Here is a 22,638-nt window from a genome sequence, read left to right on the forward strand (position 1 = left end):
AAATCCTGTAACCTGGAAATAAACAATCAGCTGATTTTTTCCTTTCAGTGAAAACGTGGTTGGGTGTTTCCCCGATAAACATGGCATTAATGACTTGATTTATTCAGCAGTGTGTTGCAGAATGGCATATCTGGCAGATTTCTCCTTCAGTGTCTCTTTCGTTTAGAATTACGTTTAGAAGAGGCATTCCACTCATTGGGCAGTCAAAGTAGCTCAGTCATTGCCTTTCTCATGAAATAGAATGCAGATCTCCTCTAACCTACCCAAAAATATTGGTCTTTGGTCAGAGGCTGGTCTGAATAAGCCTAATACATAATTTTCCTGAGGATATGTGCAGAACTCCACATGGGCCTAAGGGAGGGAAATGATTATTTTCCCTGGGGTCTTGCGGAGTATGAGCTCTCCTGCGAGGGGCGAGGGATCTCTATTACCCTCTGTATAGAAGGTCGGCCAATAAGGCACCGACTAGACCAGGAAACCGGTAGGGATCTACCGCAAAGTGTATATATCGTGCAAATAAAACTATGTTTTTTTGGGCACAATCTAACCGAAAGGTTTCTAAGTGTCATTTGTGGTGGGTTTTGCTGGGAGTTTACCATTGGCTCTGCCGGCGAGTCCCCCACCGCTACCTAACCACGTTTAGTCACTTTTTAAGGCCCTGGGGAGTTTCTCACCGGTTTAGCCCATTTTCATCACTGGAGAGCTGAACGCGCTGGATTACCGGCTCCTCAGACATCGGTCCGCTATTTTTAAATGGTGCCACGATTTCTAAGTGGGCTTGTGGGTTTCCCACCCCTCACCTATGGCCTGAGTCACCCTCCACTCATATCGGCATTGCCACACATCACCCCCCCCACCAAGTGATGACACCCCGCTCTGGGTTGCTGAGATCCCCCCTTTACAGGTGTTCCCCAGCTCCTGCCTTTCAAGGACCCCACCCCAACTTTTCAGAGGACCCTTTGTACATGTCCTGCATTGCCCCACCCTTCATACACCCCTCACCCTCAGGCATGACCCTCCTCAGGCCCTGGCCCTTGTCCGTGCCACCCTGACACCAGGGCACTTTGGCACAACCACCCTGGCACTGCTTCTGCCAGTACTGCAGTGCACCGTGGCAGTGTCAGGGTGGAAGTGCCAAGATGCCTGCGTTCCAGGGGGAGACCTGGCATCCACCCTGCCCCGTTCCTGACCACCCAGGGAGACTCTGCATCCCCCCCACCCCGAGTGCCGTACCACCTGGTCCACATCTGAGTGGAGCAGTACTGACTTGTGCCCGGCTGGGGAATCCCTGGGGAGGACGTTAGATAGGGGTTCCTTAACGATATGGAGATTTGCCTTAATTGGTGATTATTGGTTTCTCGTCACTTCTGGGTGGATCGGATTCATGCCAACGGGAGCGCTCCGCTTGAATTGGAAACCAATTGGCACTTGCCGTGGATCCCAATTTGCGCCTTTCCCGTGATCTAACCGACTTGCTCCTATCTGCGCTGGGCGTAGCGCAGCCGTTAAATCATACCCTTTGCCTTCTCCCGATAACCCCTGATGTCTTTATTAATCAAGAACCTACCTATCTCTGTCTTAAAGACACTCAGTGATTTGGTCTTCACGGCCTTCTGCAGCAAAGAGTTCCACAGTTTCACCACCCTTTGGCTGAAGAAATTCCTCCTCACCTCAGTTTTAAAGGATCGTCCCTTTAATCTGAGGTCGTGCCCTCGGGTTCTAGTTTTTCCTACTCGTTGAAACATCCTCTCCACGTCCACTCTATCCCAGGCCTCGCAGTGTCCTATAGGTTTCAATAAAATCCCCCCTCATCCTTCTAAACTCCGAAGAGTACAGACCCAGAGTCCTCAACCACTCCTCATACGACAGGTTCTTAATTCCAGGGATCATTCTTCTGATCCTCCTCTGCCTCCAAAGTCAGCACATCCTTCCTTAGATACGGGGCCCAAAACTGCTCACAATACTCCAGAAGAAGAATCTTATTGTAAATTAAATTTACACTTCAATAATGAATCCAACAACAATAAACTAGTTTAAAGGTACGCCCCAATGTGGGTAAAGCCATTTTCCTGGCTCGCTCCCACTTTACACGGGTAAGGTAAGGTAAGGTCGCCATAGTCCCAGATGACCATAGGCCGCTTTCCCCTTTGAGGGGGAGAGCTGACTGGTGGTGGTTTAACCTGAGATCACCACAACTCTGGCAAGGAGTAAGGTTGAGAACGTGGGGCCTTCATGGATAACCTCAGCCGGTACGGGAATTGAACCCGCGTTGCTGACCTTGCTCAACATCACAAACCAGCTGTGTAGCTAACTGAGCTAAACCGGCCCCCAGTTTACATGGGTCATCATCATGTTAAAAACAGAGTCCCACTCAAACGTGTGAAATTCAACATGGTACGTCTTTTGCACATTTGAAATACTGAAATTATCCTTGCCATCCCATAGCACAGCTTCATTTCTTCATCCAAAATTGTAGGCTGGGAGGAATTAAAGCACATGAGATGAAGAAGCAGATTTTCCAATACCAATGAAACCCTATACCACTGGCAAGGTTCAGAAAAGCAGGGCTCCACAAAATAACTTTCTTACCTCAGGCTATTGAGTTCTAGATCATCGGTATCAAAGTCCATGAGAGGCTGTGGTGTATCACAGGGTCCGTGTGACTGAAGTACTGAGGAACTGGAGGAAATCACTGTTGTTTGTCCTGAAGGATGGATGGTCTTGAACTGAAACTGAGGCCCCATCCACAGACGCCTATGGGGTCCTGTGTGTGTCACAATCTCAACCTGGAAATAAACAATCTAAGTTAAAGAGACAATGCAGTGGAAGCCATGGGAAACATGTCCATGAATTATGGGCAGAGTAATGTACACAGGCATCAGCAAAACAGGTGTATGCGAGTAACATGTCAGCAGAAAAGTTAAAAATATTTGCATCGATCTGTCACTTCATCAGATTTGAGAAACACCCCAACCATGTTATATAGAAAGAGAAAATAGCAGCAAGAGGAGGCCATTCGGCCCTTTGAGTCTGCTCGACCATTCATTATGATCATGGCTGATCATCCAACTCAATAGCCTAATCCCTCCTTCCTCCATAACCTTTGATCCCCTTCGCCCCAAGTGCTACATCTAAGTGCTTCTTCAAATTTAAAATGTTTTGGTCTCAACGACTTCCCGAATTTCACAGGCTAACCAATCTCTGGGTGAAGAAATTTCTCCTCATCTCTGTTTTAAATGGTCAACCCCATTTCCTCAGACTGTAACCTTTGGCTCTGGACACACCCAACATCGGGAACATCCTTCCTGCATCTACCCTGTCTAGTCGCGTTAGAATTCTATTGGTTACTATGAGATCTCCATTCATTCTTCTGAACTCCAGCAAACACAATCCTAATTGACTCAAGCTCTCCTCATTCTCTGTCCTGCCAACCCAGGAATCAATCTGGCAAACCTTCACTTCACTCCTTCCAGAGGAAGAACATCCTTCCTCAGATAAGGAGACCAAAACAGCACACAATATTCCAGGTGTGGCCTCACCACGGCCCTGTATAAATCCAGCAAGACATCCCTGCTCTTGTACTCAAATCCCTCATTATGAAAGCCAGCATGCCATTTGCCTTCTTTACCACCTGCTGCACCTGCATGCTTTTCTTCAATGACTGGTGCACGAGGGCACCCAGGTCTCGTTGCACGTTCCCCTCTCCTAATTTATGGCCATTCAGGTAATAGTCTGCCTTCCTGTTTTTGCGACCAAAGTGGATAACCTCACATTTATCCAAATTATACTGCATCTGCCACCCATTTGCCCACTCATTCAATTTGTCCAAATCATACCGAAGCATCTCTGCATCCTCCTCACAGCTCACCCTCCCAACCAACTTTCTGCCATCTGCAAATTTAGAGTTTTTACATTTTATTCCCTCATCAAAATCATTAAGATACATTGTGAATAGCTGGTGACTCCACTAGTCACTGCCTGCCAATTGGAAAAAGATCTGTTAATTCCGACTCTTTGTTTCCTGTCTGCCAACCAGTTTCTATCAATCTCAACCTGTGGCTTTGTGATCTTGTTACCACACAATCTGGAAACACCCCGGGAATTGCTTCTTGCAACACCTCAGGAGTTTGACTTTCCACTGGCTTTTCATATACAGCAATAATAATACTAATAATCTTTATTGTCACAAGTCGGCTTACATCAACACTGAAGTTACTATGAAAATCCACTAGTCGCCACACTCCGGCGCCTGTTCGGGAATATTGAGGGAAAATTCAGAATGTCCAATTTACTTAATGGGAGGAAACTGGAGCACCCGGAGGAAACCCACGCAGACAGTGACCCAAGTCTGAAATTGAACCTGGGACCCTGGCGCTGTGAAGCAACAATGCTAACCACTGTGCTACCGTGCCGCCCTATCATCCCAGTATCAAGTGTACCCCTAAAAAGGTTATTTCTCGATTATTCATGCCATCATATCACCATTTTTCACTGGACTCTCTAACCTTACATTATGGAATACTACTCACTCCACCAATAATTTCACATATTACCACCTTTTTCTGGCAATACTACTTCTGAACTTGTCTCTCACCATTAAAGATTTACTTGCTCCTGTAACCCTTAAAATTTTAACCTCTTAACCTATTCCACCTTTTACACATGAGTAAACCTTATCTTCACAAATAAATTATTTTTTAAAAATCTGAAACCTGTTTATTAACCAACATTTGATCAGGCTGCATACTCTTCAGCTGCACCCATGGTTTCCTTTCCCACTTTAATAAACCCCATTGGCTTGTCCTGTTTTAAAGTCTATCTTCCTAGTAATTTTCTTAAATTTTCACTGCCACTTTATGTGTCCAACTTTATTACAATGAAAACATCTGAGTTTTCTTATCTCTCTTTCACTTTCATAGGTTTCCTTTTTAACCTGAGGCAAAATATCTGAAATATATCCAACTATTAAGTAAGTTGCTCACTGCAGAATTTCCGGCCTCTGATCATGGGCGGGATTCTCCCCTACCCGGCGGGGCGGGGGGTCCCGGTGGGATAGAGTGGCGTGAACCACTCCGGCGTTGGCCCGCCCCAGTCTCCGCACCTTTAGGGGCCAAGCCCTAACATTGAGGGGCTAGGCCCGCGCCGGAGTGGTTGGCACCCCGCCGGCCAGCGGGAACGGCCTTTGGCGCCACGCCAGCCGGCGGACGTCCGCGCATGCGCCGGAGCGTCAGCGGCTGCTGACATCATCCCTGCGCATGCGCAGGGGAGGGGATCACCTCCACGTTGCCATCGTGAAGACTATGGCGAACGCAAAATGAAAAGAGTGCCCCCACAGCACAGGCCCGCCCCCCCGATCTGTGGGCCCCGACCATGGGCCAGGCCACCGTGGGGGCACCCCCCGGGGCCAGATCGCCCCCAGGACCCCGGAGCCCGCCCGCGCCGCCTGGTCCCGCCGGTAAGATAGGTGCTTTGATTCTCGCCGATGGGACCGGCATGACAGGGGCGGGACTTCGGCCCATCGCGGGCCGGAGAATCGCCGGAGGGTGGGGGGGCGCCTGCTGACAGGCGAGGCGCGATTCCCGCCCCGCCGAATCTCTGGTGCCGGAGACTTCGGGAGACGGCGGGGGCGGGATTGACGCCGGCCCCCGGCGATTCTTCAACCCGGCGGGGGGGTTGGAGAATCCCACCCTGCTCTTGTATTCTTGGTTGAATACTGCCTTGATGTCAAGGGCAGTCACTCTCATCTCACCGCTCGAGCTCAGTTCTTTTGTCCATGCTTGGATCAAGACTGTAATGAGATGATGAACTTTTGGTAGGACCCAGTGAGCAGCTTACTGCTGAGTAACTATTTCTTGGCAGCACGGTTGATGACCCCTTCCATCACTTTGTTCATGATTTTTTATTTTTTTTTAAATAATTTTTATTCAAATTTTTCAACGACAAATTTTCTCCCAACAGTTACAGTAAACAAGGTGTAAAAACTAAACAGAAACAGAAATCCCCCCAATACAAAGTAATAAATTAATAACTAATAACAATACAAGAAAAAATAGCAAACACACCGTCGCAAAAACAAACCCCCTTAACAAATCCCTCCCCCCCCACCCTCACCCCCCCCCACCCCCCCCACCCACGCCACCCCCCCCACCCACGCCACCCCCCCACCCCCACACCCCCCCCCCCCCCCCACGCAAAGGCCAGTGTACCGGTCTCTCTCGCCTCCTGCACTCCCGGCTCCGATCACTTCGTTGATGACTAAGAGTATGTCTAGATGGGTCGATAATTGGCAGGTTTGGATGTATCCTGCTTTTTGTGGGCAGGACATACCTGGGCAATTTTCCACATTGCTGGATAATGCCTGTGTCGTAGCTGTACTGTGTTACGGACAGGAACTTAAACAGCTCTGATTTCTTTATCCACCCATGCGTAAGTGGAAAGTTGTTAACTATGGCGTATTTCCTAAACTCTCAGTTTCGCGTGATCCAATTTATATTAATAACACCTTAGCAAACCTGATATAGAGTAATCTCAGGCTAATTTATTCACGCACTCAACAGATGGGATGGGGGTTTTCGCTACATAGTCTCACCAAGTGCATTTATACAATAGAAGAGGGGCAGAGAAAGAAAGATTTACAGGGCAAAGACCACAGCGCAAAGAAGTATTGTTTAACGTAAGTCTAGAGTCCAGAACCAAAGTCCAATGGTGTATGACTTCGCAGAGGTCTGCAAGCTGAAAATTGATGCTAGATAATTCACTTTTCCTGTAGAGACGGCTTCCATGATGGGATGCGTACACAGCGATGAATTAATCTTACAGGCAATTATATAGATGTTCAGACGTTCCAGTCGAAACTGCATAGCTAGGCACCAGGTTTTTCAGAACTAGACAGATCCCTTTTTGAGCTGCTGCTTGCTAGATGGAAGATGCCTTGCTGCCTTGCAGTCCAGCTTTTGGGTGAGAGCCGGGGACGGACGGGTCATAACAAGTGATTCCCATCTTTCTACTTTGGCTTTGCAAAGGGTGTATATTCCTTTTTCTGGGTTCTGGAGGTTGTTAATGTTCTAACCATTAAGAATTTGAAAGGAGGTTGCAGGGTCTTTTGTCCTATTAGACGAGGAGACTCGGGTGACCAGGCCTTGCTTGTGAAATGTACACGGGCTGTTGTGTCATTCCCTTTGAGTTGGTCTTTGAAGCCCACAGAATCATTAGCGTCTCTTCAGAGATAACAAGGTGTTAGCTTTCTGACGCTACCAGAAAGTACCTATTGTTCAGGATTACAGCCAGACATAGCTTCAGCCATTTTAAAAAGCATGCTGGGTGCACGTCACCTGCTTGTTCACAAACCAACAACCCAAAACTGAACATCTCACAGAATTATACAGCACTGAATAAGACCATTTGGCCCATCCTGCCTGTGCTGGCTTTTTAAAAGAGCTGCTGTAGAATTAGTCCCATACACCTACTGTGGAACTAGAAAATAGAATTGCTGTATTCACTGCTCAAATTCATAAAACTAAATTTGTAAACTGAGGCAAATAGCGCACATTTTACGCATAACACACAAGCTGGGGCTGGTTTAGCACAGGGTAAAGAGCTGGCTTTTAAAGCAGACCAAGGCAGGCCAGCAGCATGGTTCAATTCCCGTAACAGCCTCCCCGAACAGGCGCCGGAATGTGGCGACGAGGGGCTTTTCACAGTAACTTCATTTGAAGCCTACTTGTGATAATAAGCGATTTTCATTTCATTTCAAATTTTCATTTTCACGACAGATGTTCTGGAGAAGCACAATCTCTTGAGAGATTTAACTGAGACTATTTACGGTTTCTCCTCCAACCACGGTCAGATTGACCTGCCTTTACACAGCAGAGTCAAGTTAGATCTGATGGGAATCATCCAATGCACAATTAGTAAACTAAAACTTCCGCCATGTATGAAAGAACCCACCGCAGTCATGTCAGCACATCAAAGGAATACTTTCCTCCCGCTGTGAATATTTAAAAAATCTTGTACCAGATGCAGTCGCACGAAGTATTAGAAGATTATGATCAGAAAAAAAAGGGGCGAGTGTTCATGTTGACCCGAGTGATATTCTTCAGTTCAAATATCCATGGGTATTGCAGCAGTGAAGTAGCCATAAACAAGGCCGTGGATTTATTTCTCAGTTCCTTCAAGTCACATTTGCTGAAATCATCAACAACCACCAATTCTAAGAACGCCTCTTCTCCAGGCCCCTGCCGATTCTACTCTCTCATAGTCATAAAAAGAAATGTGAGTACTGTAGGTCAGCTCAATCTGGATCTCCCCCTCCCACCATCATCTCAGCTTTCACGGGACCTAATCAATGATTCGGATGAAGGAACCGAATGTATGTTTTCTAAATTTACTGATGACACAAAGTCAGGTAGGGAAGTAAGTTGTCAAGGGCAGGTAAAGAATCTACTAGGGGATATAGATAGGTTAAGTGAGTCGTTAAAAATCTGGCAGTTGGAGTATAGCATGGGAAAATGTGAATTGTCCACTTTGACAGTAATGATACAAAAGTAGTATATTATGTGAGTGGAGAGTATAGTGTTCAATTCTGATCACCACACTACCAGAAGGATGTGGAGGCTTTAGAGAGAGTGCAGAAGATATTTACCAGGATGCTGCCTGGTATGGAGGGCATTAGCTATGAGGAGCGGTTAGAACATAGAACATAGAAAAATACAGCACAGAACAGGCCCTTCAGCCCACGATGTTTTGTTCTAGATTAAGAACAAATGAATCTACACCCCATGATTCTACCATAATCTATGTACCTATCCAGTAGCCGCTTGAAGGTCCCTAATGTTTCCGACTCAACTACTTACACAGGCAGTGCATTCCATGCCCCTACCACTCTCTGGGTAAAGAAACTACCTCTGACATCCCCCCTATATCTTCCACCATTCACCTTAAACTTATGTCCCCTTGTAATGGTTTGTTCCACCAGGGGAAAAAGTGTCTGTCTACTGTTGAATAAACTCGATTTATTCTCACTGGAACGACGGAGGTTGAAGGGGCGACCTGATAGAGGTCTACAAAATTATGAGGGGCATAGACAGAGTGGATAGTCAGAGGCGTTTTCCCGGGGTAGAGGGGTCAATTACTAGGGGGCATAGGTTTAAGGTGCGAGCGGCATGGAGATGTACGAGGCAAGTTTTTACACAGAGGGTAGTGGGTGCCTGGAAGTCGCTGCCGGAGGAGGTGGTGGAAGCAGGGACGATAGTGACATTTAAGGGGCATCTTGACAAATACATGAATAGGATGTGAATAGAGGGTTACGAACCCAGGAAGTGTAGAAGATTTTAGTTTAGGTGGGCAGCATGGTCGGCACAGGCTTGGAGGGCCGAAGGGCCTGTTCCTGTGCTGTACTTTTCTTTGTTCTTTGAGAGTGACAGCAGAACTCTGTGGTACAGGCCATCTGAGTGTTCTTAAACATGAATCACAAAAAAAAGTATGCAGGTTCAGCAAAAGAATAGGAAGGCAAATGGATTTGTTGGTATTTATTTCAAAGGGAATCAAGTATAAAAGTAGGGAAGTTTGGTTAGAGTTGGACAAGGTCTTAGTGAGACCACATCTGGAATTTTAGGTACGGTTTTGGTCTTCTTACTCAAGAAAGGATATAACTGCACGGGAATCAGTTCAGAAAGGTTCATGGTTCATGATGCAGAGCAAGGCTAGCAGCGCCAGTTCAATTCCCATACCGGTTGAGCTTATGCATGATGGCCCCGCTTTCTCAACCTTGCCCCTTGCCTGAGGTGTGGTGACCCTCAGGTTAAATCACCACCAGTCAGCTCTCCCCCTCAAAGGGGAAAGCAGCCTAAGGTCATCCGGGACTCTGACAACTTTACCTTTTACCTGGGATTAAGGGGTTATCATATAAAAAAATGTTTAGCAGGTTGGGCTGATACTCCTTAGAGTTTAGAATAAGGGGTGATCTTATTGAAACATATAAGATATTGAGGGGACCTGGCAGCTGAACGCTGAGAAGACATTTCTTCTGATCACAGTGTCAAGAACTAAGTTGAGGACATAGTTTAAAAATTGGGGGCTCCCATTTGAGGCTGAAGTAAGGAGAAAATTATATCCCATCATTTCTTTGTCTTCATTCGATGGAACAACCAGTTTAGCAGTAACAGTTGGCCATGGCTTCAGTAAAAACTGAATAAGCATTTCACCTAAAACACCATTCCAAATGTAATGCCACTTTATTCACATTTCCTCGATTACAGTGACTCTACAATTAAGTTTCCTCTGTGCAGCATCTTCCACTTATTTAAGCATATTTAATATAACAAATTGTCTAAAGGCAATTCACAGGAACGTCATTAAACAAAATATGACAGCGAGCCACATAAATTGATATTAGGCTCAGAACTTAAGACAAATTGCAGAGTTTAGAACTTTGCAGCTGAAGGTATGGTGGATGTGCAAGAAAATATAGACTTTATTACGTGTTTATAGCCCTGTGTGCAGGCTCAGTTGCTCTAAATTTGTCAGTTCACAGTATGCCCAGTCTAGGAGTCAGAGAACTCCACTAGAGATGTTCATGCTCCTGTTATCTCAGCTCAAAAGTATTTTGGATTCCCGGGTATAATGAAGCAATAGCAGGTAAACTGGAGCTAATAAGAGCATTTTTCCGCTGATGTACCACAGTGAGTGAGGCTAAAATAATGTGAGTGAGGCTTTATGGAGCAAGCGCAGTCTCTTTAAATTTGACAACTCTATCCTGGAATTGCAGTGATGGAATGCTGGGAATGCAAACCCGGATAAAAACAAATAATACAAAAGTGCTTGTATTTATGTAACACCTTTCACAGCCTCAGGATTTCACTCAGAACTTTGCAGCCAATGCGGTCACTTTGAAGTGAAGGCACTGTTGTTGGAAAAGTCACGGCTAATGTGTGCACAGCAAGATCCCACATATAGCAATGTGACAATGGTGCTAATCTGTTTCTTCAGTGATGTTGGTTTAGGGATCAACGTATAAATAAGGAAGAACCTCCACAATCTCCTTTGAAACAGTGACGTGGCTACCTCAGTGAGCAAAAGGCCCTCAGTCTAAGATGAAAGGCAGTGCTGCTCTGCTCTGACTGCACTGGAGTGTTAAACCGGGATTCTGTGTTCAAGACTGCCATTGGATTTAAACCTGCAACTTCTGACTCAGGCAAGAATGTTACCAACTTGCCATGCTGACACCACTATTAATTAACTCTCTGGTAACAAGGCCAGATAATTTCAGCACACACACTGAGCTCTTGGTAATCAGCAGCAAATTATTTCTCAATAGATTATTTAGTGATTACAACTTTTCAAATACAGAGGTTGCCATGTTTAATTCACACATTTCTCATGGGTGTCCACCACAATAGCTGCCTAGGAAAATGAATTGACCTGAAGGCGAATGAAACAATTCCATTAATAAACAATGTACAAAAAGCATTCATTATACAAATATAAAAAAGATACCTCGGACTGAATCTCATATTGGGGTTCGGATGATAATTCTAATTATAGGTTGCTTAAATTTCTCTCATTTTATGATGTCATCTGAACCCTTTAATTAGATTAATGGCCTGTCATCACTCCCAGGTATCCATCATTCTATACTTAAATCGCCTGATCCAGCCTAAAACACATATCTGGGCCAATATTTACTTTTAACATATGTACCAGAACCCCTTCATTAAACTGATGGCCCAGAATCACTAAACCAACTAAATGTTTCAATTAGATTCCAGTCTGTAATTTATGCCCAGTCACTTGTTGTTTTATATATGAACCACTTGACCCCCTTGATTAGATTCTAGCCTGTAACCCACTCCTGAACAATTTGAACCCCTTGAATAGATTATGGGCATGATTTAACCACCGACTTGCGCCCGGCATAGTTCTGGGTGCACCTGTTAAAGAGAGGGAAAGGCAAAGATCGAGATTCACATCGGGAGCGAATCAGTTTGCTTTCTTATCAACCCTTCCCGATGGCAAATTCCAGATCTTGCCCAAATATGGCGAGTGTATCATTAATTCTCATTTGCATTCATTTCCATTTTGTTACTGAGATTGAAGTCGAATGCAATGGCCGCCCGGAAATTAATCGGTTCCACAGTGAGAAATCACACAGTTGCAATTTAATACTCCTTTTTAAAAACATTGAGCTGAAACAATGGCTGCTGAGGGGAACTGAGGAGGTGAGTAGCAATTTTCATTTTCCGGCATGCGGCACAAGGACACTGGAGCTGCTGCTGTCCCAGTACTCGGGGTGAGGGGTTGGGTTTGGTCGGGGGTCTAAGCATTCCAGGTTGAGGGTCGCCGTGGGCCCGGGCTCTTGGGGGGGGGGGGGGGGAGAGAGAGAGGAGATGTGGTGATAAGCTTTCCGGCTGTGTGACTGTCAAGCCATCTTTAAATATTGTGAATACCCATAACAGGGTATGTCTTGTCTGTCCTACCATCACTTGGTTCTATGCTGAAGGTCACTTTAACTCCCCTTGACTGTGAGCAGCGTCTAAATTCACAGCTGCAGACTATTGCTAATGACCGAGTGTTTCTTTGCTGTTGCCTCTTCTGCTTCTGTCTTGGAGTGAAAAAAGGGATGGAGTAAGGTGACCTACTGCCAGTGCTGGAGAAGGAGAAGGGGTGACAGACCGATTCAACTGAACAACTTGATGAAGGTGTTGAAGAAATACTTTTGCAGATTGCTGGTGACTTTCTTGTACTGTTTAATGTTTAACATGTATTTGGTTTTCTTTGCATAAATGCACTGTTATAGCTTTGTGGTTGTACCGATATTCTGTAGCTAAAAGGTGCTTGTATGACACGATGCCTTTTCCTTGTCGGTTAATGGTTAATGTGATATATGAATTATTCAGTAATTTGTTTTTATCTTTTTGTATAAAGGCATTGTTGACCGTTTAACAAACAAAATAGTCTCAAGTGGATTCTCATGGGTACACATGCCATGTCTCAGACGATCGTTACTGCATCCCTTTGAAGCCTGAACAGTTTGCCTGAATTCTAGATGCGACAGCACCAAAGAGGCAGCAGCCAACAATCAAACACTCAAGATCTGGGCTTCAGTACTGGGAATATCCTCGCGACCAGAGGGGGAGTGCGTGGATCAGGAGGGGGAGCACCTGAGTACACTCTCCTTAATGTTCCCGGCAGGTGTCTGGGGTCTTGAGGCTCCTGGTGTGGCCAGGGATGAGTGTGTAGACTGAGGTTTTCCAGCACAACTGGCCTGATGGATGGCCCTCTGAGAGATGGTGAGACGCGTAAGGTTTGGGATAAGCTTGGGGAATTTGAGGGTCCCGGAGTGGAAGCCCTAAGTGATTGTCGGTTTTCCCTCCTTCTCCAATTCCTTACCAATAAACAAAATATGGCTGGTTATGTTGGTCCTGCAGAGGACGGCATGTGGCACAGTGGATAGCATTGGGACTGCGGCGCTGAGGACCCGGGTTCGAATCCCGGCCCTGGGTCACTGTCCGTGTGGAGTTTGCACATTCTCCCCATGTCTGCATGGGTTTCACCCCCACAACCCAAAGATGTGCAGGTTAGGTGGATTGGCCACGCTAAATTGCCCCTTAATTGGGAAAAAATTATAATTGGGTACTCTAAATTTAAAAAAAATGTTGGTCCTGCAGAGGCTGCCCTTGCAGTGCTGTTGGCTGCCCAGTCGGCAGCTACGGCGACACAAGCAAGAAGCAGCACTCCATGTGCAGGGGATTGCTGCGCACCCTGAAGAGCCGGCTGCCCATCAGGCTCAGAGGGGGATACCAGCAACAGCCAAGGTGTACAGGTATCGTTGTTCTTTCAAGGAGATGACGAACAGCAGGTGCCGTAGGAGACTCCGTCTCAACAAAGAGACAGTGCAGTACCTGTGCCTCGTCCTTGTGGACTTGGCACCCCGTGAAGGAAGAGGATACCGGCTCCAGGTGGCCATGAAGGTCAAAGCCATCCTGAAATCTATGCAACTGGTTCATTTCAGGGCTTGAGCGGGGACTTGAGCATTTCCCAAGCTACAGCCCACAAGTGCATCCATGAGGTCATGGATGCCCTGTATGCCCAGGCATCAAACTATATAAACTTTGAGCTGGACCAGGCCCACCAAGATGCCCAGGTTCCAGGACTCTCCGCCATCGCCGGGATGCCCAGGTCCAGGGGTAACACGCACCAGGGAATCCATTAATAGGGGTTTCACTGCCTGAATGTTCAACTCAAGTGCGACCAGCACTTCCGGATCATGCATGTGTTTGCATGCTTCTCATGAAAAGTGCATGACAGCTACATTTTGAGACACTCGGAGATTCCCGGCGTCTTCGAGGACCACCCCAGGTTGAGGGGTTGGCTGTTGGGGGAAACGGGGTACCCGCTGAGGTCCTGGCTGCTGACGCCTGTGCGGAGGCCAAAGACTGAGGTAGAGATCCGATGTAACGAGGCCCATGTTGACAGCCATGCTGTCATTGAGCGGTGCATCGGACTGCTGAAAATGGGGTTCCGATGTCTGGACTGCTCTGGTGGTGAACTGCAATACTCCCCCCCCCCCCCCCCCCCCCCCCCCAGAGATTATCCCGCTTTGTGGTAATCTGCTGTGCTCTCCACAACCTGAAACAACGGTGGGACGACATGCTGGAGGAGAAGGAAGACATGCAACCTTTTCTGGCAGGCAGCGGCAAGGGCTCAACATGCCTGGAGGACCAAGGAGGCACTCATCCTCACCTGATTCTCTTAGGACGAAGCTTTTAAGTCAGCTCCCCCCCCCCCCCCAAATCCCCCCTTCCCCCCAACCCCCCCCCCCCCCCCCCCCCCCTCAATCCCTCCTTCTCCACAATCCATGGGATGGAGGGGCAGCTGGAGTAAGCTCCAGAGGCCTCTGCATCATCTGGCTCTGCCAATACTGTCGGCTCCCGATTGTCTGCACCGTGGTGTTGACGCTCTCGGTGTGCTTCGCAATGGCAGGTGTTACAATAGGGAGGTTAGGAAATTGAATCGAAGATGTAGCGGGTAATTTAGGGGTTAACAGACTGAGATAAAACTGCCAGCACTGAATCAGAGGTATACGCCCACACCTAGCCTGATTTACATTGTCCCATTCAGACTTAAACTCATTAATGGGAATAAACAGCATAGCCCGGTTCAGCCGGGGTGATTTGCTCAAGATCTATTGTCCTCTGGGACACTCTCATCTGACCACCCATTAGCCTATTACAGAGTCTGATGGTCTCTTCTATCCATAAATAGGAGGTTAATTGCATATTCATAGCATCTGTAAATGGGAGTGGGCAGTCAAAAGCCCAGATATCGATGATGTGTTCAGGGCTGGACACCCAGGACAGAACCATTGTTTAAGGGGCTGGGCAGAGCTCAGAGAGAGAAAATAAATCCAATTCAAATGCGTGGAGGCAGAATGATTTGGAAAGCCACCAGGAGAGGTCATAAAAAGCTGCCACAGAGACAGGCTTTCGAAAAAGTGGTCTGAAGGAGCTGCACTAACAGCATGAATCTCTTCTGTAAGCGCAGCCTGCATTAGTGGAATTGAGAGCTGTATGTTCATTTTACGTGCTGTTTAATGCGGTTACAGCATGTGTTGGGGTTAAGAGATACATGAAAGCTGTTCTTGTTAGGTTTGAAGTTTAAAAATTGTTTTTCGTTTGTTTCAATAAAGTTTTATTTGTATAAATAACTAAGCCCTATTTCTTATGCAATGATTCCTGGAGCAAATTAATCTTTCTGCACAGTTTTAAAGATAAAAAAAGTTGTGGTTCTGGTCCAGTATCTTCGGTACTGTTGGGGTCTGGTCTGGCGTCCGTAATACTGGGCCGTGCTCTGCAGTGCCTCGGCAATGTCCTCCTCTTTGACTGGGGCATGATGTCAGTGCTGTCAGCCATGGTCGTCACAGACTGACCCAAACCATGGGCACCACCACTCAAGTTACTGACATCGTTCTCCAGGCTTTCCACGGCGGCCGTCATCCTAGCAGTGCCACGCATTGCCGGCATCATCTCCTGCGCCGGTAGCCTTTGGGACTCCTCCAATTGGCTATGCACTCACTGGATACTCACTGACATCCGCTCATGAATCTCACGGCTGTGTCCTATCACTTGCATCAGCTCTGGGATAATCTTGTCCAGAGGTTCGGCATCTGACTGGGACTCAGCTGAGTCCTGGGATCCAGCAGACCTCCGACTGCTGACTCCCATGGATGTCCTTGCCTCCACCTGGAATCCAGCATACTTCCGATGGGGATGAGAGCTGTGATGCCTCAATATCAGTCTCCTTAGAGCAGTTCTCTGAGGTGGTCTCTTGGGTGGGGGGTGGGGGGGGGGGCAATTCGGGATGGCCCCCACTCTATCTGATGATGATTCTGTGAGATAACGGACATGTGGTCAGTGAGAGGGAAGGATCACTTTGTCTGACATGAACAACTCACTTGAGACAGGTCACCTGGCTGAAGGGGCAGTGGATAGAACATAGAACAGTACAGCACAGAACAGGCCCTTCGGCCCTCGATGTTGTGCCGAGCCATGATCACCCTACTCAAACCCACGTATCCACCCTATACCCGTAACCCAACAACCCCCCCCCCCCAACCTTACTTTTTAGGACACTACGGGCAATTTAGCATGGCCAATCCACCTAACCCGCACATCTTTGGACTGTGGGAGGAAACCGGAACACCAGGAGGAAACCCACGCACACACGGGGAGGACGTGCAGACTCTGCACAGACAGTGACCCAGCCGGAAATCGAACCTGGAACCCTGGAGCTGTGAAGCATTTATGCTAACCACCATGCTACCGTGCTGCCCCGTCTTGTGGCACAGGCCAGCCTCGCTGTTGTGACTGCTCTTTCCTCGGTCAACCCACAATTTCCAGGGCCTGTTTCTCAAAGTTGAGGACTTGAATCTCTTGTACTCCCCCCACATCTTGGCCATTTCCCACTTTTTATGGGCTATTGTCTCCTGCGGGGACAAAGGGAGGGCACTGTGAGCCACATGCTAGATGGGTCCGGAGGGGGAGGAGGTCTAAAGCAGCTGGCATATGTGGGAACCCCACCTGTATATGAAAGTGTTGTGCTGGTGGGTGCCAGTGTGTACTGAGAAGCCAGCACGAAGATTGGATGTGGGGAGGGTGCGAGGTGTCAGCCTGTGATATGCGGGGGGGGGGGGGGGGGGGGTAGAATTTGAGCGGTGATAGGCGCAACGTATGCCAGGAGACAGGTGGTAACTTGCCGTTGCAGCTCGGTGAAGGTCGTTGGTCTTCTTCCTTCATTGGACGGTGGTCCTCCTGATGATGCTGCCCGCACTGACCGCCGCTGCCACTACCTCCTAGGTGGCATTGCTAACTCTGCTCCTGGTCCTCCAGGGGGGATCAGGATGTTCTTCTCACATCCACAGCCTGACCAGGTCGGAATACCTAAAGCCAGGAGCAGGTCTGCGCGCTGCCATGCTTGTGTATTTACTGCGAGTGAGTGGTGAGGAATCGTTTAAAAACAGCTTCCCCTTGTTAGCAGGAGATGCTGAGGGATGAGACTGGCGAATCAGATGGTGAGACAGTCAGTAATGGCGAGAAGCTTGTGGGGGCTCATTTCTGGCATTAAGTGCCGTCAAATACGGGCTGCGATTTCGCCGACGCGGTTGTTGAGAAACACTCTGCCAATCACACCCAAAATTTTTCTGTGAAATCACGCCCTATGAATCTGTGACTACTTCTGGATATCCATTACTCTGCCTATAATAATCACGTTAACACATGTTACAAGTATGGGCTGATTAATGAACAAACAAAGTGGGAACATTTCTGAATTTTACTTGGAAGCAACCCTGGAGATTTGCAGTTATTACAGTCCTCAACACTGTGTGGGAGGAACAAGCATGCTGACCGCTGAACACGGGTGGGCGGATGGTGAAAAAAAGGAAGTATGGACAGGATTTAGCACAAGCTGGGTCACATCAGACGTCACTAATGTCTGATCCATCTCCAGTAAAGACCATTTTAGCTGGAGTGACAGAAGTTGGAGAAATATTTTCAAAAGAAATGAAGAGAATTCTACATGTTTAGGCATTTCTAGATTTTCATATCAGTGCGGTCATTTTTTAAAAAAATGCTCAGGGAGAAAACACGACAGCTTTGCTGATTAATCACTGACACCATCAGTGTTGCAGAGCTGAAAAATGAGCAGATGCGTGTACAGTTTTCACTGAGGCCATGGCCAGCTGTTATTGCTGAACCGGCTGTTCCATCGAACGCAGACATATTGTACCTACCTTGCATTCTGACAGCACGCATTAACTGAACTGCATGTTGAAAGGGAAAATTCAGCAACAGCTGCTCTTTTACCGTATAACACAGTAATGTCCACATCACCTTTCCTTGTATTAAAACCTGTCTGAGGCAATAAGCCCAGGGGACTGTCCTCAAGTAACTTTCAAAGACAAGGGACCAACTCCTCCACCTTCCACAGCGCAGAGAATGATCTCAGAAGAGTATATCTGACATTGTCGGAAATGGGAGGTATTATCTTGAACTTCTGCTTGTAGGTTAGACAGGAGTGAAGTGGCTGGAGAAGGTACGAGGGTGATGGGGATGATTAATGTCCCTGGGCCTTTTCTAATACACTGAGTAGATAGGCCAAACATTCTGTTCCACTCACACCCTTACTGTGCTCCTCATTACAGCAACTTCAAGTACCATTGTTAAATTTGAAGCAACCAGAAAAGTTACCAGAGACTTGATACACCGATAAACTATAGTGATAGGGTCACAATAACTGTCCAGGATATTTCTATGCTACACCAGTATCTGTGGTTCAGGCTGGAATCTAACTAAACAACAATTTCAGTGGATCAACTTTCAAAAAGAATCTGGGTACATACTTGAGGGGAAAATATTTAAGGGCTTCAAGGACAGAGCAAGGACGTGGGACAAATTAAATAGTTCTTTCTGAGGGGCCAAAGGGGCTCCTCCCAAGCTGTATCGTTCACTGATTTCATGTTAGAAAGCAGCTATCCACTTTCAGAAAAAAAACAAGGCCAAAGAATTCAATTTACAAAGCACTCTTTGTGTGTTTATTGGCTCCAGATAGTGAGAGCACTATTCCCAGCCAGAATAGTCATATTTGGGTATTTCCCCCATAATCATACCTGGATCCCGCATTGCTGTGAGTGACTGGATTTTATTTTATACACAGATCCATTTTGTAACTGTTCTCCACTCATTCATTTTGCTGGAGAAATAACCCTGCTTTTATAGGGCGACATGGTTGCAGTTTCAGTCGTGAATCCTATTTACTATAATGCATGAAGATTCTTTTTAGGTAGATTCTGTAGACTGTTTGCTGTGTCCATTCTGTGAATAGACCATGTTTGCTGAGTAAATAAACTCTGCTGGCTGCAAGACAATTTGCTCTATGTCCTGCAATAAATGCTGTTCTGCCTCCAAACTTTTGGAAAACAGCAGTGTCAATAGATACTTTGGTATTTTGTACACATATGTATCTAATATTTGTTGGAAATGATTTATAAAAAGATGCACAAGTTTTGTGATCCTTGGATGTGGGAGTAAAGGAATGAAACAGCAGGTATTGGAAAATATCGACCAACATATTGTACAATCCTAGCTATCTCACTGGTTGGGTATTAGATGCATTGATCATGATCCAAATCACCAGTGTTAATTTTGTGTCATCTGTATAGATGTTTGATTTCAAAGTTTGTTCAAAAAGAAGTTTATAATGGTTTTCCTTTATAAGAAAGCAATTTGTTTGTAAGATCAGCATGAATTTGTACCACAATAGTGTCATTCTACTCAGAATACTATGGCCTCACTATCATCATAGAATCATATAGTACAAAAGAGGCACTTCGGCCCATCAAGCTGAATCAACAAAAAGCTATTCTAAATCTTTGCTACCACTTCCTAGCACTTGGCCCATAGCTTTGAATGTTATGACATTTCAAGTGCTTATCCAAGTACTTTTTAAAGATTTTGAGGTCCCTTGCTTCAACTACCCTCCCAGGTAATGCATTCCAAATTCTCATCTTTCTGGGTGAAAAGAAATGTCCTCAAATCCCCTCTAAACATCCTGCCTTTCACCTTAAACTTATGCCCCCTTGTTTTTGACCCTTTAACTAAGAGGAACATCTGCTTTCTGTCCACCCTGTCCATACCTCTCATAATTTTAGACACCACAATCAGGTCCCCTCTCAGCCTCCTCTGCTCGAAAGAAAACAACCCGAGCTTATCCAGCTTCTCTTCATGGATAACGTGCTCCATCCCAGACAACATCCTGGTGAATCTCCTCTGCGCCCCCTCCAGTGCAATCACATTCTTCCTATAGTCCGGTGACCAGAACTGACCACAGTTTTAAAAAGGTTAACTTGAGTTCATAGAATAAACATTGTTTTGCTTTAAAAAATACTTTTCCATTTCTGCTGTACCACACCTGTAGAGTGGGCCGCATGCTCCCCATACCACAATCGATCTAAAAATTGTGGGTCAGGTGAACTCCATAATACATGGAGTTTCTATTATATTCTCTTATATTCAGGGGGCGCGATTCTCCACTGCCCACGACGGGTCGGAGAATAGCGGGAGGGCGTCCCCGACATTTTTCACGCCATCCCGCTATTCTCTCCCCCCCCCCCCCCCACGGCCGCCCCACGACACGAATCGCTGCTCGCCGTTTTTTACGAGTGCCCAGGCCTTTACGACCATTTTTACGGCAGCAAACACACCTGCTTGCTGCCGTCGTAAAAACGGCCGCAACATACCGTTCTGGGCATCCAGGGCCCCGATTTCAAGGGGGGGCATGGGCCCGCGATCGGTGCCCACCGATCGCGGGCAGTGTGTCCTTAACGGACGCACTCTTTCTCCCTCTGCCGCCCAGCAGGATCAGTCCGCGGGGCGGCCGAGGGAGATGACGGCCCCGCGCATGCGCGGGTTGGAGCCGTCCAATCCGCGCATGCGCGGCTGACGTCATCGTGCGCGTCAGCCGGCGTGACGCTTGGCGCGCGGACTTAGTGACGGTCGCTAAGCCCGCGATGCCGTGCTTCACGGGGCCCCGCTGCTAGCCCCGCCCGGGGGGGAGAATCAGGTCCCGGGAGGGGGCGCGGAGGCTGCCGTGAAACACGGCCAGTTTCACGGCAGCCTTTACGACTCGCCGCATTTGCGGAGAATCGCGCCCAGGGTTTATATTCTCTAAACCCTGGCCCATAACAATATCTTTCCATCTGAAAGATATTGTTATGGGCCAGGACCCAGTACTGATCCCTGTGGTACATCACTGGACACCGGCCTCCAGTCACCCACAAACAACCTTCTGCCACCATCCTCTGTCTCCTATGACCAAGCTAATTTTAGATCCAATTTGCCACGTTACTCTTGATCTCAGTGGAGGTTCAGTAGATTGATTCCAGAGTTGAGGGATTTGTCGTATGAGGAGAGATTAGGCCTATACACTCTCGAGTTTAGAAAAATAAGGGGAGATCTAATTGAAGTATACAAGATGCAAAAAGGTATGGATAAAGTAGACGTGGAGCTGATGTGGGGCATTCTAAAGCAAGAGGTCATGGGGATGGTTTAGCACAGGGCTAAAGAGGTGGCTTTTAAAGCAGACCAAGGCAGGCCCGCAGCATGGTTCAATTCCCGTACCAGCCTCCCCGAACAGGCGCCGGAATGTGGCGACTAGGAGCTTTTCACATTAACTTCATTTGAAGCCTACTTGTGACAATATCAATTTTCATTTCATTTATTTTTTCATAATCTTAGAATAAGAGGTAGCAAATTTAAAACAGATTTGAGGAAAAACTACTCCCAAAGGGTTGTGAATCTGTGGAATTCGCTACCACAGAGTGCAGTGGATGCAGGGACAGCGAGTAAATTTAAGGAGGAGATAGACAGCTATTTTGGAGGAGTCGGCGCCGCTAGAAGGGATCAAGGCAAAGTGGGAGAAAGTGTTAAGAGAGAGTATGGAGGAGGGGTTCTGGTGTGAGGTGCTCCGGAGGGTGAACGCCTCCACCTCGTGTGCGAGGTTGGGGCTGATACAGCTGAAGGTGGTGTACACAGCGCACCGTACAAGGGCGAGGATGAGCTGGCTCTTTGAGGGGGTAGAAGATGTATGTGAGCGTTGTGGAGGGGGCCCCACAAACCACGTTCATATGTTTTGGTCCAGTCCAAAGCTGGAGATTACTGGAAGAAGGTTTTTAGGGTAGTCTCTAAAGTGGTGCCCGTGAAACTGGACCTGGGCCCTTGGGACGCCATATTTGGGGTGTCAGACCAGCCTAGGTTGGAAATGGGTGCTTGGAGATGTTGTAGACTTCGCCTCGTTGATCGCCCGAAGGCGGATCCTGTTAGGGTGGAGATCAACCTCTCCACCCTGTGCCCAGGCGTGGCGGGGGGATCTGCTGGAATTCTTGACGCTTGAAAAGGTCAGATTTGAACTGAGGGAAAGGATGGAGGGATTCTACAATTCATGGGCATTATTCATTATGCACTTTTGAGAATTGGATCGCATCGAACATTAGGGGGGTTGGGGGCTGGGAGGGTTGGGGGGGGAGGGGGGACTTTTTGTGTTAATGGTGACTATGGGTGATTCCTGATTCCTCTTTGTCATTTGTTT

General features: G+C 47.2%; 1 protein-coding gene across 3 annotated transcripts in view; it reads right to left on the reverse strand.

Annotated features, from left to right (window-relative positions):
- Nucleotides 1-22,638, reverse strand: part of bcas3 (BCAS3 microtubule associated cell migration factor) — a 1,085,633-nt gene that overhangs the window by 475,590 nt on the left and 587,405 nt on the right. For all 3 annotated transcript variants that reach the window (XM_038814687.1, XM_038814685.1, XM_038814686.1), the window contains one exon: nt 2,590-2,786. In XM_038814687.1, coding sequence (XP_038670615.1) covers nt 2,590-2,786 — 197 coding nt within the window. The remainder of the gene's footprint in view (nt 1-2,589; nt 2,787-22,638) is intronic.

The sequence above is a fragment of the Scyliorhinus canicula genome, chromosome 12, assembly GCF_902713615.1.
Source record: "Scyliorhinus canicula chromosome 12, sScyCan1.1, whole genome shotgun sequence".
In the NCBI taxonomy this organism is placed as follows: Eukaryota; Metazoa; Chordata; class Chondrichthyes; order Carcharhiniformes; family Scyliorhinidae; genus Scyliorhinus; species Scyliorhinus canicula.